Source organism: Amborella trichopoda, chromosome 12 (genome assembly GCF_054954075.1).
Source record: "Amborella trichopoda isolate Santa Cruz 75 chromosome 12, AtrichopodaSantaCruz75HAP2 v2.0, whole genome shotgun sequence".
Classification (NCBI taxonomy): domain Eukaryota; kingdom Viridiplantae; phylum Streptophyta; class Magnoliopsida; order Amborellales; family Amborellaceae; genus Amborella; species Amborella trichopoda.
Genome location: NC_142347.1, coordinates 3,922,879 through 3,940,600, shown reverse-complemented (window position 1 = coordinate 3,940,600; position 17,722 = coordinate 3,922,879). Strand labels below are relative to the sequence as shown.

Here is a 17,722-nt window from a genome sequence, read left to right as displayed (position 1 = left end):
AATATAGTTTGAGATAATCTTAAGAACATTTTACATCAAAATTATATATTATGATAAAATTTGAAGGTCCACCTTAGTTGGATTGTTTAAGGTTGCAACCTTATGGAAACCACATCCTTACTATAATACTATTTACTTCTGGTAAAAGGAGGTTACAATCACCCTTGTCAAATTCGAAATTCAACTGCTAGAGGTTACAATCACCACTAATTGTCAAATATGAAATTTAACAACTAGGGGTATGTGATAAATTTTCGATTTTTGCTTTTATGTATTTGATCTTGTTTAATGGGACTAATTTGATATCCATCGGTTAGGGTTGATTGTAACTTCCTTATATTGTAACCTTAGCTGGGGCACATGTGGTGCTACCACCAGGACCCCAACCCCATTTTCACCTACTAACTTAAAAAACCATTAACGATTTAAAAAACGGTTAGGGGCTCGTCATCCCCACTAAATTGCTCAAAAAAAACAATTTGTTTTATTGTTTATATTCATGACTTGAAGGGAAAATATTTAAAAAGGAAATCGTTTACATTGCAGGTTTTTTAAAAGAAACAACAGACTTTTTGCTAAATTTGATAGCAATGTATTGCTACCATCTCTCTCTAAGGTTGATTATTGAACCAGGATGATATTTAAAAGGAATTGATATGACTCCTAATTTGGATAACTTGGTAGCATTTCTTTCTCTTGTGACTAGCCACACTTCAAAAATCATGCGTGGAAAAATCGCATTTTAGGGTCCAAAAATTGGAGCTATGTCAAATGTGGGTTACAAAGATAGAGTTGGATGTTAGGGTGATTGAAAGTGGGACGATACAACCCAGGCAAGTGTAGACAATTTAAAATTTTTCTTTTTTTTCTTTATTTTCTCTACTTGGATTGCTTACAAGAGTCCAAATACATTATGAAAAACAATACAAACACTAAAAAAGGAATTTTAATGACTCTCACTTGTTGTCATATTCACAAATCTATGTTGCACAAACAAAATTGGATAATCTTGATCTTGGAATATTGAAACACATAACTGGATAAACATAAAATAAATTGCAGAAGATTACCTCAAGGTCTTTCTCTGATATTTAAAATATGGGAGGCCTCATGCTCTCAACACTTTCAAATCAGAGAGCAATAGTTGAAAATTTTTTCAAAACTAGGCCTTAATGCCTGTGCATGCTATACTAGGTCTCAATACTTAGTATGGTAAGCTAGATCTCAGTACCTAGTTTGGAAGGATATGTCTCAATACCTAGGCTTGGTCGGCTAGGTCTTTATACCTAGTGTGGTAAGCTACCCTTGGAACTATGCTTGGGTGGGGGATGTGGTAAGCTACCCTTGGAACTATACTTGGGGTGTGCCCCTCCCCCCAAAAGTTTGCGCCTTAGTGTATGGGGCGTGCCCCTCTCTTGGGGCTAGGTGGGGCATTCCCCCTGTTTTCTTACAAAGATCCTTTTTAACATATAAGAAGTGTTTTGAAAGAAGGACGGGTCTGTGCTCAAGTCAACTGCAGACAAGGTTTAGTCAGTGACTGACTTGGTCTTTAGTAAAATTAGGAAGCTGTAGGAAAGAGCCCGGGTTTAATTAGTTAGTACTTGATGATTTGCAACGCGGCTCAAGTCCTAATAAGGGTAGGGGCCGTCTCCACACTGACTCACCTTAAAAGAATAATTAGGAAGATGTATGATATGCCTCGTCTTGGTAAAATACATTATTTGAAAACAACTCAGACTAACTTGGGTCACTAGCCCATGTCATCTACCAAAGAGGCTGAGCGGGGTGACTAACTTGTCCTGGTTAAGTACAAAACACGTCTACATAATATGCGAGGCAATGATTCAGTTACACTCGCCCAATTCTATGTTTCTCATCCTGAGAGCAGCTTGCCAAGTCTAAGTGACTCATTTGAGCATTGAAAAAAAGTGTAACTTGCTAGGTTTGAGTGATTTGGTCATTGAAAAAAAGAAAAAGAAATAAGAGAAAAGTAAGTCTCGGAAATTGAAATTGATGGAAGTTTATAAGAAGTCAATAACAATTCATAATTTTTCATGGGAGAAAGTATAGACAAGGAAAGTCTATTTATAATAATTAAGAGAACAAGAAGGCTTAATCCAGACTTGAATCCACATAAATGGATATAACACCAAAAAAATAAAAAGAGAAAAATAACATAGAGTTAATAAGATCTCAATTGAAAACAACCACAAACAAAGAAAACAAGCAATGCAAATGAATTATTGGTTGAATTGATGAAAATAGAATGATAACCAAAGCAATAATTCCTTCCAAAGGAAAATTCCAATTGCGGGTCACCAGTGTAGAATTAATTGAGAAGGGTTATTATGTATCATATCATTTTGATTTTAGCATGTTAACAGAGGGATGAACGGATCGACAAAACCGAAGAGGGCTACTCAACAATCACTTTTGGACTCAGGGTTGGACACTAGCCAAGGTACTGTGCCTCAGCCTCAGATGTTGTGTTGGGCTCGAGCATGCTATGGCTATACTGTCGATGGCTAGCTCTATATGGGAATAAGAGAGGGAGCCAGAAAGGAAACAAAGCACACTATCTTACAACCGGGCCTTCCTTGCTCTTCGAGCTTCGCTCTCGGGCTTGGAATGCCCTGCTGCTTGAATCCTAAATGCCCCTTAAGGGCAAATAAAAACTTTCTGGCTCCCTATTTTAGGAGGTGAGGTAAGAGATCTGGCAGCACAACTCTTGTTCATTATTAAGGGAGCTAGTAGCTAGCATGCATGCGTGCATACATGCATACACCTGCCTATATATGTGCATGCCTAACATAAACACAAATCAATTTAATGACTCGGTTTGGTACCTAGACGTCGCTCAATTGGCACTTTAAAGGCCCTTTACAGAGATTGAAGATCATTTATGCATCTCATTACATAATCAAGACAAAACACTTCCATATACCTATCTACCTTGGCCTGGCCCGGCCCTTTGCCAGCCCTACATGGCGGTTCAAAATTGAGAACTATGAACTACTCTCAAAAGAAAAAAGATAAAACAGTTCAGGGCGGTTTGAAGTCGTACGCTTTTAACCGCTTCAAAGATGCTGCTTATTCACCCATTTCTCCATCTTTAATCTCTTTTGTCCATTTTCCTCTCCAAAAACACTCTCAACTGCATTATTTACTGAACCCCATCCTCCTTCTCGACGCATCTCTCCCTCTCTGTGTCGTTTACATCATCTCTCTCTCATCTTTGCTCTCACAGGTAACACTGATCCCTGCTTCACCTGAAGCTCTCTGTGCTGTGACTTCCTGATTGAAGTTGTAGCAAATCTTTGACCTTTCCATCCACTATGAAATATGCAATCATGAGATTAGAGTTTTACTAGGTTAACAATACTCAATTTTGCCTTTTTCATTGTTTATTTCCTGTAATTTCTCATGCTTAGTGTCTACTCATTTTTTGTGTTCTAGGGATAGGCTTGAAGTAATGAGAAAATGATTAGTAATTACGTAAATAAATTACTACCTATAAATTCCATGTCATCTGCCGTTTTGCATGCATTCTGGATCAAGTTGATTTATTATGTATTTGATTTGCATATTTACTATTTGGCCATATTGTATTGGTGAAGACAATTTGAGAATTTGGCTAGGGCCGGAAAGCCCCAAGTATCTATTAAATTCTAGGGGAATTATCTATATACCCCCTTTTTAAGTTTCGTTTCACAATAGGCCCAAAGTTTTAAAAGATATCTTGGAATATAAAAATTATAGATTTTATTTCTTCTAAACCCCTGAGTTATTTTAAACCAGTTTTTTTGGTCTAACAAAGCTAAAAAGACATGTCTTTTCCAAAAGACATCATTCCAAACTTCTAGAGAGAGAGAAGGGCTTCACGAAGGTAAAAGGTTACCGGAAAGAAAGAGAGAGAGGTGTTTGAAAAAACACGGGAGGAGAGAGCGAGTGAGAGACATAGGAAGAAAGAAAAAGAGAGAAGTTCGGCATATATAAGTGAGGAGAGAGAAATGATTGGGTTTAAAAAGAGCATGTCTTTCTCATATTTGTTTAGGTTAAAAAATAAGTTTAAATGACCACCGGGTTAGAAAATATCTTTTGAAACCTTGGATTTATCAAATATAAAATCTAAAAATAGATGATATGGAGATATTTTCCCTAAATTCTAGTTCAAAGATATCTTATCAAATTCCATAATAATTAGATATTTATCAAATTTTGTTATGGAGATATCAAATTCTCTACCTTGGCATAGTCTCCCAACCATAATAATTAGATATCTATTAAAATTAAAAGTATAAATTTTTGGAATAGTCCTATAATATTGTTTTTACTTTTAATTTCGATAGACATCGAAGTATTATTGTTTTTCATTGAACTTTTAAGTAACAAATTTAGTTATATCTAGTAGCATTTTACAGGAATTATATTAATTACTATAATAAGACATAATATTTAATAGGGTGTGGTTTGTATAGGGCTAAGGCTCTAAACAATCAAAGTAAACCACACCTTCAAATAGTGTCGAAAAATGTGGTTTTAAGACCATAAATATTTGAGATAGTCTTAAAATATATTTTTATTTCTAATTATAAAGTTTAAAGCTTAAAAACTAGTGTAGATTGAGCACATCTATGAAATCTTGAAATTTTTTAAAATTGACGGTCCAGAAATGCATTACAATATATACTATTTCTAAAACTTGAAATCTATTTTTTCCTCATGTCCATGCATCTTGAGGTTGAGATGATCAATTTGAGGACATCTGAGCATCAAAACAACATCTTCTAATGAAATTTTTGAAGTGCGCCCTAATTTGAATGGTTAGAGCCTCACACTTATATAAACTTTTTTCTATTTAATAAGAGTTATTTAATGAGGTTGGACTACAAGTGAAATAGCTAAACTGTTCTACGGTAAACATATCAACATATGTTCAGAATATAGAACTTGATTATAAAATTAAGTTCACTACTTGCAAGTATTTCTTAATCTAATATTTCCTTATTTTTATTTTAGGAACCAAATACCAGGACCGTGAAAGATAGATTGAAGAATTTAGAGAACAAAGCATATACTTTTGGAATAAAGGCTTCAATTAATAAATTTTATTCATCTTTGAATTTGGTTTTGCAATCTTCCCAAGAACTAGTGCATGTTCTTCAGGGAAGGGTGAGCTTTGATAATTAGCGTATTTATTTGGAAAAAGTTTGTACAAGTGCAAGGGTCTAAATAATCAAATTAGGACGAACGTCAAAAATTTCACTAGAAGAGGTTGTTTTGATGCTCAAATATCCTCAAATTGATCATCTCAACATCAAGATGCATGGACATAAGAAAAAACTGGATTTTAAGCTCTAGAAATATTGCTCTTGTAACACATTTTTGGATTGTTAATTTTCAAGATTTTCAAGTTTTCATAGATTTGCTCGATCTACACTATTTTTGAAGCTTTAAATTTTATAATTAAAGATGAAAATTTATTTTAAGGCTATCACAAAGATTTCCAGTATTGAAACCACATTTTCTCGATACTATTTGAAGGTGTGCTTTACTTTGCTTGTTCAGAGCCTCGGCTCTATGCAAAGCGCACCCATATTTAATATCATGTATACACATATGCTACTTGAATATGCACACATGTCACTTCTTAGTTCGGGACCCGTTTCCACCCTAGGTCAAGTCTGAGTCAAGCAGACCAAGGCCTGAAGTAGACTCAGACCTGACCCACCAGATCTATCAGTTCGTGGTCGTATACCTTACCCATTAGCACCTGTATTTTTGACCAGGGACCGTCATTTTCCCAATGTTGTCAGATTCGCTTACGAGAGTTCTTCGATTTGGTGAAAAAAATGAAGCAATTCGGTGTTTTGGCCGACTAGGGGAAAGACTCAAGACTTTTTTAAAAAATTCATATAAATAATTTTGATATTATATATAAAATAGGGAAAATTGTTAAAAACCCCCAAAAATATACTTTTTAGACACTTTACCCCTACCCTAAACTTTCTGCATTTATTTTTCTCAAAACCCACCTTTTATAACTAATACCCCCAACTCAAAACGTCACATCTTTTTTGATAAAAACACCCTCCCTTTACATGAGAAATCATTTTTGAATCCCAATAAAAAGAAACGCTGGACCGCATTTGTAAAAACGCAGGACTGCTCAGCTAATGTACTCCCAAAATTCTGGACTGCCATATCAAAACACCGACTGCCCCTTCGAAATGCAGGACCGCAACTCCAAAATATCGGACAGTAACTTCCAAATGCCTTGACCGCCCATTCCAACAAAGAAAATAAACACCGGATCGCCCATTCCAACAAAAAAATCACTAGACCACCCATTCCAGTAAAAAAAATCACCGGACCACTTATTCAAAATGTCGGACTGCCTTCTCTAACGAAAGTAATTTTTTCTACGAGGGAAGGGTATTTTCATTCAAGATAAGTGAATTTTTTGTGCATGGGTATTAGCTAGAAAACATCATTTTGAGGTTTATATAGATATTTCTTTTCTGACCTAAGCTGCCCCAAGCTTTGGCATTTGATAAGTTCTAATTTGAATATGTTTTTGGTGTTGCGGACGATGAGGTCCCCCTTCTCACAGGGAGGAAAAAAAGGAGAAGAATTTTTTACTTTCTAGCTTCGTCTTTACCTCCTCCCCTCTCTGCCTCATTTAGAAGAAGAACGATGGTTTTGTATTTTGATGATTTAAAAATCGGAGGTTCAGATCAAGAAATGTCAATGTAGATCATGAATCGTTGATCATGCTCTGGGAGTTCTTGTCCATAACCTGGAATTGGCTTGGTACAGAGTGACTTGTGTGAGAGAAATAGGTGAATCACACGAGGAACTTTATTTTTTTGTTATTTTTATTTTTTAATCTTTCAAAATTTAGAAGTATTATTTTGTTTTTTTAGTTTGTCACCCAAAGAATCGGCAAATCGGTTGAGCCTGACCAATTCGGGTATCCTATTATCAACATCATCTCGCAATTTTGCTTTTTTTAGACCATACCATCAACGACTCTATACGTCTTCGTATCTTTTCTCACCACTTCTAACCACGCCCTCGATGCCAACCACACCCTCAATACCAGTAACTTATATAAGTTTCAAAATCATTGGTTTTTGACCAAAATGCTTTTTAGTTGGCTAACTATTAAAAACCTCCTATGAATTAATACAAAACGAAAACAATTCAATCCTCTAGAGGAAGTATACTGGAAACTTAATCCCGCATGTAAATATTTGCATATGGGTTAAAATTTGTAGATTTTCTATGTTTTGTCCCAATTGTCAATCTTAAAAATAAAATAAAAAAATTTAAAATTTACATAAGACAAATGGTCCAGGAAGCGTCTGCTCATAGCTGGGTTCTTAAGTAATTTTTTTTTTATTAAATTATTATTCATATTGTGAATTTAAACAACTAAAACTTGTCTATCCAGATCAAAATTGGTCGATACAGATTGAGATTGGTGGGTGGATGATCTAGGTCTATGTTACACCTACAGAATTGCTTGATTTATGTCATTTCTAAATTTTTATCATTATTCCTTTTTTTTGTTTCTTTGTTATTGGACCCAAAGACTCGCCCGAGTTTGCCATGGTTTTAGAACACTGAGTGAATTGATGATGTTTTGCAAAATTTTATAGAAAAGGAATCCTCCTGGGGCAGGTGTCTTGCGACGACGGGTGTACTCTACTCTACCGTGGGAGTCGACTATGATCTCCAACACAAAATATTTCGTCATTTCTTTTCTATGATATTGTTTATTGTTATTGTCTGGTGGTAATTTTCTTTGTCAACACCAAATAGGAATTTTATGTTCTTAAGAATGCAGGTTGAGACATTTAAAGAAGGGGAGTGATATTATGTCACCGTATCATTATAATTTAATGAAACCAAGCACAAAGGAAACGAGATCTTGATCAAGTACACAAAAATTCAATCATATTTCATTGAATTGAGATGGGACATTACAAGCCAAAATACACCTGCCTTTATATCAAGGGAGAAAAATGGATAAATACATGCGAGAAAATTGTGAATACACTCATTTCCAGAATGAAAGGGAGAAGAAAGGAAACAATAAAGTGAATGAGAGGATCATGAAACATTCATCTAGCTTGGAAATTAAGGGTGCGAATGGATAAGGCAAAGACAAGGGCGAAGAGGATGGCATAGCCAACAACAACACAGGCAACCCAAGGCAGCATGTCATAATCAAATCCATATGAAGCATTGAGGAAGTCGCGTAGCGGTACGGGGTTGCCCTCGGCCGTGAGCAACTGCTTTGTCACATTTCCAAACTGAGACACCATCAAACCGTAAAGTGTCCAGGCGACGGGACACCCCCAGTAGTACCACCTCCACCAGCCGGGGATGCTCTGCAAACATGGGAATGGCCATGAAGTTCTCACAAATGATCTATACATTGTTATGGAAGTTGTTATCTCTATTTTGCTAATGTCATAGCATTTGACCTCTGTTTTTTATAAGTTAATTGGAAAGAACTTAGAATTTAGACTTCATTTGACATAAGTTTAATGAAAGTAATAAAGAGCCATACAAGGAAGGCTTATGTGGTCCTCTATTGGAGCTAACCTATACAACATGATATTTTGAAGGAAAAAACATAGTTATGTTGGCTGGATTGGAATCCTAGTTTCAAGAAAATATGAAGCAATTATATTTTAAATTAAATAACCAGGAAAACGAAAGATGTGTAATTCACTTACAGTGCGTGGGAGCAAGAAGCCAGTGAAGAGCATCCATACACCATAGAATGCAGAAGAAAGAATGGAGGCAAAAGTAGCATTGGGAGTTAAGGCCACAGTCATCATCCCGTAATATGTGTAGTAGAGGAAGGTAAAGAACATGAAGAAGAAAAACCACAAGAACTTTGCCAAAGTGAACTCGAATCCGATCATACAGTACACCACCACCCCATATACAGCTGTTTGTACAAACACATAAGGCAGTTCCACCAAAACCTACAAACACAATTTCACTTTCATTGCCATTGCCATCAAAAGATATACCTGTATTTTCTTTTTATCAAAGTTGTGAGTTGTTGAATTTGTTTCATACCTGAGCCAAGGCATATGGAAGGGCTGAGAACATCCCAGCTGCTCTCTCCCTATAGAATACACTTCTCTCTATGTCGACCACTGGCTGAACTGAAGATGCATTATTCACCCCGAGGAAGAGAACCGCAGAGAACATGGAACCCATCGCATTGAGGAAGTCTTGTTGCTGCTCTCTATGTTTTGACCATTCGTGCAGCACAGTGAGGTTAGAACAACAGTGAGTTGGAATGCATGAAGTACTAGCATGGAAGCCAATATAAATATCTATCTTGAACTTTCTTGGTTAGGTAGTTTAAGAAGACATTCTCAAGTGCTAGTTTTTATAGTTAAATTTTAAGAAAAAGCTTTGGAAAATTTGAGAAAAATGGAAGCATAAAGAAAATTGTTAAAAAAAAATTTGAATTTTGCGAGACAATTCAATCATAATTTTTTCTGTTGGACCAGAAATGGAGAAAGAAGAGAATGCTTACATCTTGCTTCCCATGTCCCAGAATATGCTGCCAAACAGGAGGGCGGCTACCAGGGTGAAGAAGAAGCGTACTGCATTGTATTGAGGGTTTCTCCAGTAGGACCAGTGTTGCTTCCAGAGGCAGGCCACAGCTTGCACCATGAATGGCTGTGAGAATTGGGTCTCGAAGTGTAGGTCTTGAGACCCTGGTGTTGGCTTGCTCAACTCCTCAATCAATGCCATATTCCTCCTACAATTATGGGGGAAGTAATAATCTTAAGACGAAACACTAAAATTTCCCAAGGAGATCAAAAAGGGAGGATCACGAGTGACTTCATCATAGAGACAGAGAAGAACTAAGGCAACTACTCACTCATATAGAGGAGAATTGGCATAAATGTTAGCGAAATCCGCCTGAAGTCGATTCTCAGAGGCTATGGAGGTGACCTCTAGCATCCAAGTTGCAGGATTATATCCTGAGGTTATCTTGGGGACACCTTCGATTGATTGGAAGTAGTCGGTGAGTTGTTGTGAGTTCGTCCCCAATGGGCCTGCGTAGATAACTTGTCCTCCTCGTTTCATCAAGAAGAGCTGAGAACATGAAAATTTGTTTGTAGGATTACATAGGAACGAATGGATAGAACATATTAAAGGCAGAATTCCTAAAACTAAGTATTTGTTTGTGTGCATGTGCGCGCGCATGCGTGAGAGAGTACATACCTCATCAAAGGACTCAAATATATCAATGCTAGGTTGGTGTATGGTGCAGACCACGGTGCGGCCTGTGTCCACTGTATTTCTTACAGTCCTCATGACAATGGCGGCTGCTCTAGCATCGAGCCCCGAGGTAGGCTCGTCCATGAAGATGATGGAGGGGTTGGCAATGAGCTCGACCCCAATTGTCAGTCTCTTCCTTTGCTCTGTGGAGAGGCCATTGACCCCTGGCACGCCCACTAGAGCCTCCCTCAGGTTGTTCAGCTCCACCAGCTCCATTACCTCCTCGACAAAGGCCTGGGTATCACAATGATAAATTTCTAGTTACTTAGACAAAGCTCCATTTTTTATAAGAAAATACAACTCCGTAAAAGAAACTAGAATTTGACCCTTTATTGTAGAAATATTTAGAGATTTTGTACCAGGATTAATTTCACTGCCCAAAATTAAGTCGAGGGAAAGGCCAATAGCTAATTTAGCAGAGATCCCAGTTAGATATTTTCTGTCCAATATAGTTTGGAAGATATGGAGTTGATTGAGGAAAATTTTCGAGCACTATAGTCTTTCTTGTGTTGGACCATTGAACAATCCTAGATGCTTTAAATGGAGAGACAAAACTCTTAATACTTATTCCTAAGGGTGCAATAATCGAATTTGTTCTACATTGGTGTGCTTTGCTTGGTGGTTAGGGGCTGCAACACATTGTCCAAGGTTCAAATCCCATTGCCGAACTTCCAAAAACAAGACAATCAAATTTAGAATTTGAGGAGTGTAACCTTTCGAGTGTGCGATTGGACATCAGCTGGGAGTCGCAACCAGGCAGAGAAGAGGAGCGACTCATGGACAGTGAGATTAGGGGAGTGAATATCATTCTGCTCACAGTAACCAGAAATACGGGCAAAGGTCTCTTGCTTCTTTGAGTAGCCAGAGATGGAAATGGATCCTTCAATGTAGCCACCAGTCTTACGCCCGGCAAGGACATCCATGAGTGTTGTTTTCCCTGCTCCGCTCACACCCATCAGGCATGTCAGCACGCCTGGCCGGAAGCTTCCGCTCACCCCTTGCAACAATTGCAATCGGTCTTGTTCTTCCCCATGAGCCTTCATTTCCTGCACACCTAGGCCTTTCAGTTCACTATCTTTTTTTTGGGGGCTATCGACATAATTATCATCAGGATCATTTTAGTATCCACTATTAACTGCTACTACTTCTACCACTACTACTAGTAAATTGGGTCAAGAAGATCTTGACATACGGCTGGCATGTCGACAAAGTACTTGATCTCCTTGAAGGCCAACGCAAGCGGTTTGAATGGTAGCACCATTCCTTTCTTCTCTTTCATTCCATTTGTTGTAGTAGAGTCTCCTACAAGGAGAGAAACACATGACAAAGAGTGATACCTTTTAAATTTTTCTGGGTAAGTAATAGGATCCAAACTACACTTTCAATGTTGAGAAAACGAGCCTATCTCCCTCTATGACTTCTCTACTTACCAAATACTTTTCCATTCAGATGTCCATTGACCTTAATTTGGTCTTCATGCTTCCCCTCTGATTTATCCTCTGTGATAGATGCCTGAGGCTTCCCAAGAGCTGCATAATGAAACAATTTACGTTTTTTTCCCATAAACTTCTTTTCATTTCGATCAATTAACAGTAGAAACAACAAAAGGTGAAATTGAAATGTTGTACTCACGGTCAAGATACTTTAAAGCTAAGGTGTAAAGGATGTTGAAGAGGACGTTGTAACCCATGAGAGCCCCAATCCCAATCCAATACCAATTTGCTTCAGTGAAAATCCCTCGAATCTTCAAGAGTAGCTGGCCTATGTGGACACCATTCTATTGCACATGTACAAGATAGTTAGCTACTTTCTCCATGCACTCTTTTATCCTAATCTACATGAACCAAAAAAGTTTTAAAGGGATTTCTTGCGTATTTCATGTTAACCTGTATCCATCTATTTGATAGGAACTCATTTACAGCAACAGCATTCTGAGCATACATGAGAGGAGAAGACCAGTATCCCCATTTCCACCAGCTGTAGATGTCCTCTGCCAAAATTTGGATAATAATTTGTTTATAATGGTGTGCATACTTTTGTAATATAAACTAAAGCAAAATAGCGCAGAGACAGTTACAGTATGAACATTGTACATAATCAAATGTTACTACATCCATGATACATTACCTCTTGAGACAATGAAGCCTCCCAAGACAAATATCACCAATAGCGCAAATGCTCCAAATGTGTTCGAAATGATTTGGTTTCGACCTAGTGCCCCGATAAAGCGGAAGAGAGACAAAGACATCTGATGCAGGTTGAATAGCAAAAAGAATTGCCTAAAGAATCTGAAAACAGGAAAACCATAGGCAATTCATTGTCAATTCTAACATTACAATTAACAAAAGAAAGAAAAAAAGAGCAAACAAAATTCACAAGATTAATTTAAATTAAAAAAAATAAAATTCATGAGCTTTGGTAGGGCAGAGGAGGATGAATTAACCTGCTCGGGTTCGGTGCTAATCCAACTGAGTAATAGGTTATAGCTACCCATACGAAGGACTCCAGTAAAGAGATGGGTATCCTCATGAGAAATGTGGGGAGAGTATAGGCCCAAGCAGGGAAGAACTTTGCATCTCTTTGCTTGTAAAATACAGGCAGCTTCACTATCGTCATTTGCAATTCTGCTAGACCATTAAACATCGCGTTCACGAGCCCAAAGAACAAAACTCCCATGTACTTGGACCCATCCCATAAGGTCTTGTTTCCCATCTCTGTGCGGAGGAAGACTGTCGTAGTCATGGTAGCGACAATGGCTATCTGTGAAGAGCAATACAAGGTCCATCAAATGAATGATTTTCATAGATAAACCGTATGATTCACGAACTCTTTCATTCAATATCAAGGGAAAGAGAGAGAAACCATTAGTATCCTCTCTCTGTTTCTCTATTATCTAAAATGAAACCAGAGCAAGAACATAAGAGTGAATGGTTGGACCTGAATAGCTTTGAAGATGAAGATGAAGGCACTTCTCTTCATAAGGAGCACTTCTCTATCAAAGCAAGCCTTGAAGAGCTCCATCTTGGTTAGGCCATACTTGTTTCTAACTAGGGCGGCAGGGTGGCACTTGGACTTGTCATAGGGCACCGAAAGACCAGATTGCATCTCCCTGCCGACATGGAAGGACTGGAATGCATCTGCAAATTCTTGTACTGGGATATATCTGTAGCGTTGATTCTTGTTGAACCAGTATTGTTCTTGATCCTTCCTTGATGTCACCTGTATTGGCAGTCAAGTGAGAGAGAGAGAGAGAGAGAGAGAGAGAGGACCTCTTGCAAGAAATGAGAGTGACAGAAGATATTAGGAATTACACTGATTCAAAATTTTGTAGGTGTCCTACAGTCCAGTTTTTTGTTATTAAGGTGTTGTTCAGTGTTCAAAAATTCAGCTGAGTACACGGTTAAAGCTCAGGGTAATTGAGAAACTAAAAAATATGATAATTTTATTCGATAGTGAATCCATGTATAAATCCTGTTTGCGTGATTTGGATGTATGACAATGATCTGTGAGTTTTTCTTGCTCGATTTTCATATTTTCTAGGAATTTGGCTGAAGTCCACGGGGTCAAGGTGGCTAGGCACAACAACATAATGTCTTTAGTTCTGTTCATCCCTTCCCCACTGAACTACCCAAAAATAAAGGTTTTATATATATATATATATATTTTTGAATTATTCTGAATGTCTTAAATTTTAAATGAATATTTCTATGTCCCTGTTTTATATATATTTTTTAGATTATTTTGAATTTTTATATTGTTTTTAGTTTAGTTTGAGTTTTTCCCTATTTTTATTTTCTTTTTTTTGGGTTTTTTAAGGGCTCTTTTATCTGTGTGCACTACTTACACGTGTTCACTTGGACTCACTTGAGTAATTCGGCTTCGGCTGTAGCAATAGCCAATTCCGGGGCCCATGCCGAGTTCCAAAATATTGGACCTCTTTAGGTTCACAAAGTGTTGAATCATGGATACTCATCTCTTTAGTAAAAGTAGATTAACCACTGGATAAAGTTTTATGTTTAAAAGCAAAATTAGCTGAGTTGAAAGCTATGAGAATCATTCACGGTTCATTTGCCATGTTTACCGTAAGGCTAATTTGGTGGTCGATGTTCTTATCAAAAAGGCTACAGTTTTTGCGGAGGCCACCATTTGGCACTCTAGGCCTCCAAATGTTTTTAACCTTCCTTTATTTCATGACACAATTATCTTATTGTAGGGTTATAAGATAGTACGATATAATTTTTTCTATCTTTTATTAATGAAAAATGGATAGCGGGCTTTCTTCCTGATTTACCCAAACAAAATAAAAGTCATGACTCGTAGAAAGACTATAGTGTCTGTAATTAGTTTCGTTGGCTTCTCAGACACATCATTGGTTTCTCAGTCTCTGTAGTGCAAGATTCTAGATTGAAAGTCATTCTATATGTAGACTGTAAACTCTTAGACGGATACAGAAGGTTGCCTTAACAATAGGACGGGTTAAGTGAGAATGAGAGGCAATTGAAACTCTTGCAGTAAGAGAGAGAGGTTTTACCTCCTGCAAGAAATCGGCTACTCCTTTCCTTTCGGGACATCGGAAGCCCATCATGTGGAAGAAGTCGAGAATTGATTCTCTCGGTCCATGGTACACAACCTGTCCCTCACAGAGAAGGATGATGTCGTCAAAGAGATCATAAGTCTCCGGTGCTGGTTGCAAGAGAGAGATAACAAGGCTTCCAGAGAAGACATGAACAAATTGTCGGAGGCAGTTTACGATTTGGAAAGTGGTGGAGGAGTCGAGCCCTGTTGATATCTCGTCCATTAACAGAGCAGTCGAGGGCCCTACCATCATCTCTCCTGTCGTGACGCGTTTCTTCTGACCGCCTGATATCCCCCTCCTCATGTCGTCCCCGACCATGGTCTCCGAGCACACCTCCAGCCCAAGCAGCTGCACACACTTCCTAACTTAATTTTCTCACTAAAACATCTCATTCTCTTTAACATATCCCAAATATGCTATTCTAAATTTGAGTTGGAGGGAGAAAGGGAGAGGAGAGTATCTTATTTGGGGTGCCAAACCTTAAGTATATAGTCGGTCAGGATGCTTGATTTTTGTCCTTCCAATGCAATTGCCTACAAAAGAAGAAGAAACAGTGGGTGAATTGAGACTGCTAATACCATGACTTCTTTCTGGGTTAGGTCTGTTTCATTGCTATGTTACCTTCATGAAAAAATCAATATCAGGGTCTGGTTTTATGGACTGATCCTTCTCTCTCCTTGAAAGCTCCGCAAGAACGGCTACAAAAACCAGTGGCTTTTAAGCCGAGCATTCCAACAAAATCAGCAGCAAAAAATAGAGTTTGTTAGAGAGAGACGAACCATATCTGTTTCCTACGCCTTGGCATCGAGCAGAGAAATCCATGGTCTCTCGGACTGTCATCTCTCCAATGTGCAGATCATTTTGGCTGATGTACACCGACGTCCTCTGCGGCACAAACTCCCTCATACTGTGCCCATTGTACGTCACCTTGCCCGAAACCTGTCAAAACACACCCAAAGAACTGAAGTTTCTCTCTTTTTCTCTCTAAAAAGTGCCAAATTTTGGAGATGAAACTGTAGGAAGAGTGAACCCACCTTGAGGCTTTTGTCCAATTTTCCTGCGAGAGCCAAGAGGAGGGTGGTCTTTCCAGCCCCTGGAGGGCCTAGTAGCAGGGTCATCCTGTCATCACACCAACACACATTGTTTGAGAGAGAGAGAGAGAGAGGAAGAAAGAGAGAGAGAAGTAGTTTTGTCTATCCACCTTCCGGGTTTTATCACGCCGGTAATTCCCTTGAGAATTGTCACGGGCTTCTTCTTGCTCTTGAGCAACTTCAGGAAACTCATAAAGCTCTGCCAACAACATGTCTCTCTTAAGTGAATATGAAATTGAAAGCACAGGTATTGCAGAAAGTTGTATGTTTTCTTAGGTGATTCCAATGGTTTTTTTGGTCACAATTGTTCGACGTGAGACCATTCGAGGAATTCATAATTACTCCTAGTTATTAGATGTCAATTTGGATGTCATATTTTTTTTTTTTTTAACTTGAAGTCTAGTCCAAAACACACTTATAATTACTGCATTTAAAATCTGACATATGAGAGTGATTCTGACCTTTTTGTATTAAAAATATATGGTCGCTTTATATACTTTTTCTTTTCAATTATTAAGGCCATTATAAGTCTCTCAAGAGAACAACTTAAGAATTCAAGGATTTTTAAGTTCGAATGTATCTTCTCTGTATATTTCTTTTCAAATATAGTAGTTGTTGTAGGATCCCAATACAATCATGTAGTAGAGAGAGTAGGCACCTCAAGGGTGTTAAGGGTGGCATTGAGGAGAGTGGGCAAAGCCCTCCCTCCCAAGTAAGCCTCTGCGTCCACCCTGAGTTGCTCATATCTGATCTCAACCTCCGGCAATGTTATATTCACTCTGCAAAGCCAAAGCCAAAGCCAAGCACCATTAGATAGGAAGAGCAAACATGTGTGAGATATAGATATATATATATATACCTGTCTATGCGCTCGCGGAGCTTCTTGACGAAGATTTCATTATCCTGCTCAGCAATATGGACCAGTCGGTCTAGGAGCTTCTCTCGCTCCTCAGCACCAATCTGGCGAATGTCGACCTGGTCGTGGAGGAGGTGCCGACCACTCTTACTCTGATCCAGCTGCAACAGGGACACCCTTAGCCTGTCATACGTCTTCAGCCTCTCAACGGCAGCCCATTTCAGGTCAGTCTCGTCATCGTCATCGTCCTGCTGCCTGCGTGTGGCCGTCCTCGGCATGAACACGCTGTCCCCCCTCTCAAATAGCCGCTTGCTTGCCGACCTCAGGCTCGCGGCTCTCCACATGTCCCCATCTACCCTCATCGAGCCCGCCATTTCCCCTCTCGCTATCTTTCTGTTCCTCAAACTGTCTCCCACTTTGTGCTCTCTCTCTATTTGTACTCTGTATTTCTCTTTAGAACCAACTTGAGGATTCCTGTTCTCTTTCAATAAAACGCTAAAGAAATTGTGGGTTGAATGAAAAAAGAAAAAGAACTTTTTTTGAAGTGCAGGCTCTGAACTTGGGTTCTCTTTTTGTTAGAGAAGAGAGCCTGGTTTTGGGGGAGAGCTGATATGAATTTATAGGTGGGGAAGTTGGTTAAAGACATTGGGAGGAATGAGGAGAGAGGAGTGCTCACTTTGGTGGCGTTTGGGTTCTCGTGGTCTCTGGGGACTACTGCCTGTGCAACGCGTGTCATAGAGACAAAATTTGGACTCTTTGTTTCTGATCAACTTCCATTTTATACTCGCTCTTGGACTTTTTGTAGAGTCTACTGGTTTTTTATCCATCAATCTTTTCAAAGAGGACGGATGCGCTCTAGGTATAAACTATGCT

At 38.5% G+C, this 17,722-nt stretch overlaps 1 protein-coding gene across 5 annotated transcripts; it reads right to left on the bottom strand.

Moving 5' to 3' along the window:
* Positions 1 to 7,943: 7,943 nt before the first annotated feature.
* Positions 7,944 to 17,193, bottom strand: LOC148779366 (ABC transporter G family member 39-like). Of its 5 annotated transcripts, XM_088854430.1 has the most exons (22): positions 16,853 to 17,191; positions 16,652 to 16,772; positions 16,104 to 16,192; positions 15,937 to 16,021; positions 15,682 to 15,841; positions 15,524 to 15,600; positions 15,382 to 15,435; positions 14,858 to 15,250; positions 13,264 to 13,545; positions 12,770 to 13,086; positions 12,454 to 12,614; positions 12,213 to 12,316; positions 11,959 to 12,103; positions 11,757 to 11,855; positions 11,519 to 11,628; positions 11,040 to 11,372; positions 10,270 to 10,560; positions 9,923 to 10,140; positions 9,572 to 9,799; positions 9,103 to 9,274; positions 8,751 to 9,005; positions 7,944 to 8,399 (listed from the first exon to the last, which is right to left on the bottom strand). In XM_088854430.1, exons 1-22 carry the CDS (start codon positions 17,125 to 17,127, stop codon positions 8,130 to 8,132), a joined length of 4,239 nt encoding a protein of 1,412 aa, XP_088710556.1. In that variant the 5' UTR covers positions 17,128 to 17,191; the 3' UTR covers positions 7,944 to 8,129. The 5 variants fall into 5 exon arrangements, with proteins under 5 accessions (XP_088710556.1, XP_088710553.1, XP_088710557.1 ...); XM_088854427.1 differs by having other exon boundaries at positions 9,923 to 10,560; positions 16,853 to 17,193; XM_088854431.1 differs by lacking the exons at positions 11,757 to 11,855; positions 15,682 to 15,841; positions 15,937 to 16,021; ... (1 more) ...; positions 16,652 to 16,772; positions 16,853 to 17,191 and having other exon boundaries at positions 15,524 to 15,563.
* Positions 17,194 to 17,722: the final 529 nt, after the last annotated feature.

Coding starts and splice junctions, on each gene's coding strand:
- LOC148779366 (XM_088854427.1), bottom strand. CDS start 17,193: ATGTGGAGAGCCGCGAGCCTGAGGTCGGCAAGCAAGCGGCTATTTGAG. Junction 16,022..16,103: donor GGCGTGATAAAACCCGGAAG/GTGGATAGACAA, acceptor GTGTGATGACAG/GATGACCCTGCTACTAGGCC. Junction 9,275..9,571: donor TGGGACATGGGAAGCAAGAT/GTAAGCATTCTC, acceptor GTCAAAACATAG/AGAGCAGCAACAAGACTTCC.